The 10,407-nt window shown below is 37.2% G+C and overlaps 1 protein-coding gene across 1 annotated transcript in view; it reads right to left on the bottom strand.

Annotated features, from left to right (window-relative positions):
* Nucleotides 1-5,878: 5,878 nt before the first annotated feature.
* LOC135566891 (disintegrin and metalloproteinase domain-containing protein 12) overlaps nt 5,879-10,407 on the bottom strand; it is a gene marked incomplete at its 3' end in the record, with an annotated part of 15,209 nt that continues 10,680 nt past the window's right edge. Inside the window, exons 4-5 of the mRNA XM_065014463.1 lie at nt 6,476-6,584; nt 5,879-6,014 (exon numbers count right to left, since the gene is read on the bottom strand). Coding sequence (XP_064870535.1) covers nt 5,879-6,014; nt 6,476-6,584 — 245 coding nt within the window. The remainder of the gene's footprint in view (nt 6,015-6,475; nt 6,585-10,407) is intronic.

Below are 10,407 nucleotides of genomic sequence, written 5' to 3'. Positions count from 1 at the left end.
TGTCCATAGTGTTCTATATTACCTCAGCTTGTCCATAGTGTTCTATATTACCTCAGCTTGTCCTTGTCAGTGTTCATCAGCTTGTGTTCTATATTACCTCAGCTTGTCCATAGTGTTCTGTATTACCTCAGCTTGTCCATAGTGTTCTATATTACCTCAGCTTGTCCATAGTGTTCTATATTACCTCAGCTTGTCCATAGTGTTCTATATTACCTCAGCTTGTCCATAGTGTTCTATATTACCTCAGCTTGTCCATAGTGTTCTATATTACCTCAGCTTGTCCATAGTGTTCTATATTACCTCAGCTTGTCCATAGTGTTCTATATTACCTCAGCTTGTCCATAGTGTTCTATATTACCTCAGCTTGTCCATAGTGTTCTATATTACCTCAGCTGGTCAATAGTGTTCTATATTACCTCAGCTTGTCCATAGTGTTCTATATTACCTCAGCTTGTCCATAGTGTTCTATATTACCTCAGCTTGTCCATAGTGTTCTATATTACCTCAGCTTGTCCATAGTGTTCTATATTACCTCAGCTTGTTGTCCATCAGCTTGGGTTCTATATTACCTCAGCTTGTCCATAGTGTTCTCAGCTTATCCATAGTGTTCCTCAGCTTGTCCATAGTGTTCTGTATTACCTCAGTGTCCTATATTACCTCAGCTTGTCCATAGTGTTCTATATTACCTCAGCTTGTCCATAGTGTTCTATATTACCTCAGCTTGTCCATAGGGTTCTATATTACCTCAGCTTGTCCATAGTGTTCTGTATTACCTCAGCTTGTCCATAGTGTTCTATATTACCTCAGCTTGTCCATAGGGTTCTATATTACCTCAGCTTGTCCATCAGTGTTCTATATTACCTCAGCTTGTCCATAGTGTTCTATATTACCTCAGCTTGTCCATAGTGTTCTATATTACCTCAGCTTGTCCATAGTGTTCTATATTACCTCAGCTTGTCCATAGTGTTCTATATTCAGCTTGTCCATAGGGTTCTCACCCAGCTTGTCCATAGTGTCCATAGGGTTCTATATTACCTCAGCTTGTCCATAGTGTTCTAATTACCTCAGCTTGTCCATAGTGTTCTATATTACCTCAGCTTGTCCATAGGTTCTATATTACCTCAGCTTGTCCATAGTGTTCTATATTACCTCAGCTTGTCCATAGTGTTCTATATTACCTCAGCTTGTCCATAGTGTTCTATATTACCTCAGCTTGTCCATAGTGTTCTATATTACCTCAGCTTGTCCATAGTGTTCTATATTACCTCAGCTTGTCCATAGTGTTCTATATTACCTCAGCTTGTCCATAGGGTTCTATATTACCTCAGCTTGTCCATAGTGTTCTATATTACCTCAGCTTGTCCATAGTGTTCTATATTACCTCAGCTTGTCCATAGTGTTCTATATTACCTCAGCTTGTCCATAGTGTTCTATATTACCTCAGCTTGTCCATAGTGTTCTGTATTACCTCAGCTTTCCATAGGGTTCTATATTACCTCAGCTTGTCCATAGTGTTCTATATTCACCTCAGCTTGTCCATAGTGTTCTATATTACCTCAGCTTGTCCATAGGTTCTGTATTTCTTGTCCATAGGGTTACCTCAGCTTGTCCCATCAGCTTGTCCATCTATATTACCTCAGCTTGTCCATAGTGTTCTATATTACCTCAGCTTGTCCATAGTGTTCTATATTACCTCAGCTTGTCCATAGGTGTTACCTCAGCTTGTCCATAGTGTTCTAATTCACCTCAGCTTGTCCATTACCTCAGCTTGTCCCTGTATTATCAGCTTGTCCATAGGGTTCTATATTACCTCAGCTTGTCCATATGTTCTATATTACCTCAGTTCTATATTACCTCAGCTTGTCCATAGGGTTCTATATTACCTCAGCTTGTCCATAGTGTTCTATATTACCTCAGCTTGTCCATAGTGTTCTATATTACCTCAGCTTGTCCATAGTGTTCTATATTACCTCAGCTTGTCCATAGTGTTCTATATTACCTCAGCTTGTCCATAGTGTTCTATATTACCTCAGCTTGTCCATAGTGTTCTGTATTACCTCAGCTTGTCCATAGTGTTCTATATTACCTCAGCTTGTCCATAGTGTTCTGTATTACCTCAGCTTGTCCATAGTGTTCAGCTTGTCCATAGTGTTCTATATTACCTCAGCTTGTCCATAGTGTTCTATATTACCTCAGCTTGTCCATAGTGTTCTATATTACCTCAGCTTGTCCATAGTGTTCTATATTACCTCAGCTTGTCCATAGTGTTCTATATTCACCATAGTGTTCTATATTCAGCTTGTCCATAGTGTTCTATATTACCTCAGCTTGTCCATAGTGTTCTATATTACCTCAGCTTGTCCATAGGGTTCTATATTACCTCAGCTTGTCCATAGGTTCTGTATTACCTCAGCTTGTTCTATATTTCAGCTTGTCCATAGGGTTCTATATACCTCACTTGTCCTCAGCTTGTCCATAGGGTTCTATATTTCAGCTTGTCCATAGTGTTCTATATTACCTCAGCTTGTCCATAGTGTTCTATATTACCTCAGCTTGTCCATAGTTCTATATTACCTCAGTTCTAGTGTTCTGTATTACCTCAGCTTGTCCATAGTGTTCTATATTACCTCAGCTTGTCCATAGTGTTCTATATTACCTCAGCTTGTCCATTGTCCATAGTGTTCTATATTACCTCAGCTTGTCCATAGTGTTCTATATTACCTCAGCTTGTCCATAGTGTTCTATATTACCTCAGCTTGTCCATAGTGTTCTATATTACCTCAGCTTGTCCATAGGGTTCTATATTACCTCAGCTTGTCCATAGTGTTCTATATTACCTCAGCTTGTCCATAGTGTTCTATATTACCTCAGCTTGTCCATAGTGTTCTATATTACCTCAGCTTGTCCATAGGGTTCTATATTACCTCAGCTTGTCCATAGTGTTCTATATTACCTCAGCTTGTCCATAGGGTTCTATATTACCTCAGCTTGTCCATATATTACCTCAGCTTGTCCATAGTGTTCTATATTACCTCAGCTTGTCCATAGTGTTCTATATTACCTCAGCTTGTCCATAGTGTTCTATATTACCTCAGCTTGTCCATAGTGTTCTATATTACCTCAGCTTGTCCATAGTGTTCTCCATATTACCTCAGCTTGTCCATAGTGTTCTATATTACCTCAGCTTGTCCATAGTGTTCTATATTACCTCAGCTTGTCCATAGTGTTCTATATTACCTCAGCTTGTCCATAGTGTTCTATATTACCTCAGCTTGTCCATAGTGTTCTATATTACCTCAGCTTGTCCATAGTGTTCTATATTACCTCAGCTTGTCCTATATTACCTCAGCTTGTCCATAGTGTTCTATATTACCTCAGCTTGTCCATAGTGTTCTATATTACCTCAGCTTGTCCATAGGGTTCTATATTACCTCAGCTTGTCCATAGTGTTCTAATTCACCTCAGTTCCATAGTGTTCTATATTACCTCAGCTTGTCCATAGTGTTCTATATTACCTCAGCTTGTCCATAGTGTTCTATATTACCTCAGCTTGTCCATAGTGTTCTATATTACCTCAGCTTGTCCATAGGGTTCTATATTCACCTCAGCTTGTCCATAGTGTTCTATATTACCTCAGCTTGTCCATAGTGTTCTATATTACCTCAGCTTGTCCATAGTGTTCTATATTACCTCAGCTTGTCCATAGTGTTCTATATTACCTCAGCTTGTCCATAGTGTTCTATATTACCTCAGCTTGTCCATCAGTTACCTCAGTTCCTATATTACCTCAGCTTGTCCATAGTGTTCTATATTACCTCAGCTTGTCCATAGTGTTCTATATTACCTCAGTTCTATATTACCTCAGCTTGTCCATAGTGTTCTGTATTACCTCAGCTTGTCCATAGTGTTCTATATTACCTCAGCTTGTCCAGCTTGTCCATAGTGTTCTATATTACCTCAGCTTGTCCATAGTGTTCTATATTACCTCAGCTTGTCCATAGGGTTCTATATTACCTCAGCTTGTCCATAGTGTTCTATATTACCTCAGCTTGTCCATAGTGTTCTATATTACCTCAGCTTGTCCATAGTGTTCTATATTACCTCAGCTTGTCCATAGGGTTCTATATTACCTCAGCTTGTCCATAGTGTTCTATATTACCTCAGCTTGTCCATAGGGTTCTATATTACCTCAGCTTGTCCATAGTGTTCTAATTACCTCAGCTTGTCCATAGTGTTCTATATTACCTCAGCTTGTCCATAGGGTTCTATATTACCTCAGCTTGTCCATAGTGTTCTATATTACCTCAGCTTGTCCATTGTTCCATTAGTCCTGGTTCACCTCAGCTTGTTCTATATTACCTCAGCTTGTCCATAGTGTTCTATATTACCTCAGCTTGTCCATAGTGTTCTATATTACCTCAGCTTGTCCATAGTGTTCTATATTACCTCAGCTTGTCCATAGTGTTCTATATTACCTCAGCTTGTCCATAGTGTTCTATATTACCTCAGCTTGTCCACCTCAGCTTGTTCTATATTACCTCAGCTTGTCCATAGTGTTCTATATTACCTCAGCTTGTCCATAGTGTTCTATATTACCTCAGCTTGTCCATAGTGTTCTATATTACCTCAGCTTGTCCATAGTGTTCTATATTACCTCAGCTTGTCCATAGTGTTCTATATTACCTCAGCTTGTCCATAGGGTTCTATATTACCTCAGCTTGTCCATAGTGTTCTATATTACCTCAGCTTGTCCATAGTGGTTCTATATTACCTCAGCTTGTCCATAGTGTTCTATATTACCTCAGCTTGTCCATAGTGTTCTATATTACCTCAGCTTGTCCATAGTGTTCTATATTACCTCAGCTTGTCCATAGTGTTCTATATTACCTCAGCTTGTGTATTACCTCAGCTTGTCCATAGTGTTCTATATTACCTCAGCTTGTCCATAGTGTTCTATATTACCTCAGCTTGTCCATAGTGTTCTATATTACCTCAGCTTGTCCATAGTGTTCTATATTACCTCAGCTTGTCCATAGGGTTCTATATTACCTCAGCTTGTCCATAGTGTTCTATATTACCTCAGCTTGTCCATAGTGTTCTATATTACCTCAGCTTGTCCATAGGGTTCTATATTACCTCAGCTTGTCCATAGGGTTCTATATTACCTCAGCTTGTCCATAGTGTTCTATATTACCTCAGCTTGTCCATAGTGTTCTATATTACCTCAGCTTGTCCATAGTGTTCTATATTACCTCAGCTTGTCCATAGTGTTCTATATTACCTCAGCTTGTCCATTGTTCTATATTACCTCAGCTTGTCGATAGTGTTCTGTATTACCTCAGCTTGTCCATAGTGTTCTATATTACCTCAGCTTGTCCATAGTGTTCTATATTACCTCAGCTTGTCCATAGTGTTCTAATTCACCTCAGCTTGTCCATAGTGTTCTATATTACCTCAGCTTGTCCATAGTGTTCTATATTACCTCAGCTTGTCCATAGTGTTCTATATTACCTCAGCTTGTCCATAGTGTTCTATATTACCATAGTGTTCTAATTACCTCAGCTTGTCCATAGTGTTCTATATTACCTCAGCTTGTCCATAGTGTTCTAATTCACCTCAGCTTGTCCATAGTGTTCTATATTACAGCTCCAGCTTGCTTGTCCATAGTGTTCTAATTCAGCTTGTCCATAGTGTTCTATATTACCTCAGCTTGTCCATAGTGTTCTATATTACCTCAGCTTGTCCATAGTGTTCTATATTACCTCAGCTTGTCCATAGTGTTCTAATTCACCTCAGCTTGTCCATAGTGTTCTATATTACCTCAGCTTGTCCATAGTGTTCTATATTACCTCAGCTTGTCCATAGGGTTCTAATTCACCTCAGCTTGTCCATAGGGTTCTTCTTGTTGGTGAAGAGTAGTCTCAGGAGGGTCTTTCTCTTGATGGAGACGATGAGGCCGGCTCCCAGGAAGGTTATTAGCGTCAACAGGACCCCCACCGCCACGCCACCGTAGTCTGGGAAATGACATCAGAGACAGACATGAAGTACATGAAAACAGCAATACCTTTTGAGCCTGGGGGAGCCAGATCCTGTGGTAGAAACAATGGCCATCTATAGCAGCATGGCTAGTCTCAATGAGGAACACTGGAATTAGCTACAATGGTCATCTATAGCAGCATGGCTAGTCTCAATGAGGAACACTGGAATTAGCTACAATGGCCATCTATAGCGACATGGCTAGTCTCAATGAGGAACAATGGCATTAGCTACAATGGCCATCTATAGCGACATGGCTAGTCTCAATGAGGAACAATGGCATTAGCTACAATGGCCATCTATAGCGACATGGCTAGTCTCAATGAGGAACACTGGAATTTCAATTAACTTTCTGAAATGACTAAATGGAAAAGGAATTGACCCCAAGCCTACTTTGCATGACATTATAGCAGACATTTGTGTTGGTAACAATGGGTACCTGCTAGCCTCATCGGTCCACTGTCCACACTTCCCCCGAAGCCTGCATTGTCACAGAAGGGAGGAGCCCAGTGGGCCTCACAGTGGCAGTTCTTGTTGTTATTACACACCTGTAGGTAGTAAACCACAAAATATTGTAGTTATAACACACCTGTAGGTAGTAAACCACAAAATATTGTAGTTATAACACACCTGTAGGTAGTAAACCACAAAATATTGTAGTTATAACACACCTGTAGGTAGTAAACCACAAAATATTGTAGTTATAACACACCTGTAGGGTAGTAAACACCTGTAGGTAGTAAACCACAAAATATTGTAGTTATAACACACCTGTAGGTAGTAAACCACAAAATATTGTAGTTATAACACACCTGTATATTAGTAAACCACAAAATATTGTAGTTATAACACACCTGTAGGTAGTATATCACAACATATTGTAGTTATAACACACCTGTAGGTAGTAAATCACAACAAAATATTGTAGTTATAAACACACCTGTAGGTAGTAAACCACAAAATATTGTAGGTTATAACACACCTGTAGGTAGTATATCACAAAATATTGTAGTTATAACACACCTGTAGCTAGTATATCACAATATATCACACCTGTAGCTAGTATATCACAACATATTGTAGTTATAACACACCTGTATAGTATATTATAACACACCTGTAGGTAGTAAACAACAACAGTTATTGTAGTATATCACAACATATAGTTATAACACACCTGTAGCTAGTATATCACAACATATTGTAGTTATATCACACCTGTAGCTAGTATATCACAACATATTGTAGTTATAACCTGTAGCTAGTATATCACACCTGTACACACCTGGTAGTATATCAAACATATTGTAGTTATAACACACCTGTAGCTAGTATATCACAACATATTGTAGTTATAACACACCTGTAGCTAGTATATCACAATATATCACACCTGTAGGTAGTATATCACAACATATTGTAGTTATAACACACCTGTAGCTAGTATATCACAATATATCACACCTGTAGGTAGTAAACCACAACATATTGTAGTTATAACACACCTGTAGCTAGTATATCACAACATATTGTAGTTATAACACACCTGTAGGTAGTATATCACAACATATTGTAGTTATAACACACCTGTAGCTAGTATATCACAATATATCACACCTGTAGCTAGTATATCACAACATATTGTAGTTATAACACACCTGTAGGTAGTATATCACAACATATTGTAGTTATAACACACCTGTGTATATCACAACATATTGTAGTTATAACACACCTGTAGGTAGTATATCACAACATATTGTAGTTATAACACACCTGTAGGTAGTATATCACAACATATTGTAGTTATAACACACCTGTAGGTAGTATATCACAACATATTGTAGTTATAACATATATAGTTACACACCTGTAGCTAGTATATCACAACATATTGTAGTTATAACACACCTGTAGGTAGTATATCACAACATATTGTAGTTATAACACACCTGTAGGTAGTAAACCACAACATATTGTAGTTATAACACACCTGTAGGTAGTAAACCACAAAATATTGTAGGTAGTATATCACAACATATCACACCTGTAGGTAGGTAGTATATCACAACAGATCACACCTGTAGGTAGTATATCACAACATATATTAGGTAGTATATCACAACATATTAGTTATAACACACCTGTAGGTAGTATACCACAACATATTGTAGTTATAACACACCTGTAGCTAGTATATCACAACATATCACACCTGTAGGTAGTATATCACAACATATTGTAGTTATTACACACCTGTAGCTAGTATATCACAACATATTGTAGTTATAACACACCTGTAGGTAGTATATCACAACATATTGTAGTTATAACACACCTGTAGGTAGTATATCACAACATATCACACCTGTAGGTAGTATATCACAACATATCACACCTGTAGGTGGTATATCACAACATATTGTAGTTATAACACACCTGTAGGTAGTATATCACAACATATTGTAGTTATAACACACCTGTAGGTAGTATATCACAACATATTGTAGTTATAACACACCTGTAGGTAGTATATCACAACATATTGTAGTTATAACACACCTGTAGGTAGTAAACCACAACATATTGTAGTTATAACACACCTGTAGGTAGTATATCACAACATATTGTAGTTATATCACACCTGTAGGTAGTATATCACAACATATTGTAGTTATAACACACCTGTAGGTAGTATATCACAACATATTGTAGTTATAACACACCTGTAGGTAGTAAACCACAAAATATTGTAGTTATAACACACCTGTAGGTAGTATATCACAACATATTGTAGTTATAACACACCTGTAGGTAGTAAACCACAAAATATAACACACCTGTAGGTAGTAAACCACAAAATATTGTAGTTATAATTGTAGTTACACCTGTAGTAGTAAACCACAAAATATTGTAGTTATAACACACCTGTAGGTAGTAAACCACAAAATATTGTAGTTATAACACACCTGTAGGTAGTAAACCACAAAATATTGTAGTTATAACACACCTGTAGGTAGTAAACCACAACATATTGTAGTTATTACACACCTGTAGCTAGTATATCACAACATATTGTAGTTATATCACACCTGTAGCTAGTATATCACAACATATTGTAGTTATAACACACCTGTAGGTAGTATATCACAACATATTGTAGTTATAACACACCTGTAGCTAGTATATCACAACATATTGTAGTTATAACACACCTGTAGCTAGTATATCACAATATATCACACCTGTAGGTAGTATATCACAACATATTGTAGTTATAACACACCTGTAGCTAGTATATCACAATATATCACACCTGTAGGTAGTAAACCACAACATATTGTAGTTATAACACACCTGTAGCTAGTATATCACAACATATTGTAGTTATAACACACCTGTAGGTAGTATATCACAACATATTGTAGTTATAACACACCTGTAGCTAGTATATCACAATATATCACACCTGTAGCTAGTATATCACAACATATTGTAGTTATAACACACCTGTAGGTAGTATATCACAACATATTGTAGTTATAACACACCTGTAGGTAGTATATCACAACATATTGTAGTTATAACACACCTGTAGGTAGTATATCACAACATATTGTAGTTATAACACACCTGTAGGTAGTATATCACAACATATTGTAGTTATAACACACCTGTAGGTAGTATATCACAACATATTGTAGTTATAACACACCTGTAGGTAGTATATCACAACATATTGTAGTTATAACACACCTGTAGGTAGTAAACCACAACATATTGTAGTTATAACACACCAGTAGGTAGTATATCACAACATATCACACCTGTAGGTAGTATATCACAACAGATCACACCTGTAGGTAGTATATCACAACATATTGTAGTTATAACACACCTGTAGGTAGTATACCACAACATATTGTAGTTATAACACACCTGTAGCTAGTATATCACAACATATCACACCTGTAGGTAGTATATCACAACATATTGTAGTTATTACACACCTGTAGCTAGTATATCACAACATATTGTAGTTATAACACACCTGTAGGTAGTATATCACAACATATTGTAGTTATAACACACCTGTAGGTAGTATATCACAACATATCACACCTGTAGGTAGTATATCACAACATATCACACCTGTAGGTAGTATATCACAACATATCACACCTGTAGGTGGTATATCACAACATATTGTAGTTATAACACACCTGTAGGTAGTATATCACCACATATTGTAGTTATTACACACCTGTAGGTAGTATATCACAACATATTGTAGTTATAACACACCTGTAGGTAGTATACCACAACATATTGTAGTTATTACACACCTGTAGGTAGTAAACCACAACATAT

Source organism: Oncorhynchus nerka, unplaced genomic scaffold (genome assembly GCF_034236695.1).
Source record: "Oncorhynchus nerka isolate Pitt River unplaced genomic scaffold, Oner_Uvic_2.0 unplaced_scaffold_3043, whole genome shotgun sequence".
In the NCBI taxonomy this organism is placed as follows: Eukaryota; Metazoa; Chordata; class Actinopteri; order Salmoniformes; family Salmonidae; genus Oncorhynchus; species Oncorhynchus nerka.
Note: the sequence above shows the minus strand (reverse complement) of the source record. Positions and strands in the feature narration are given on the sequence as shown.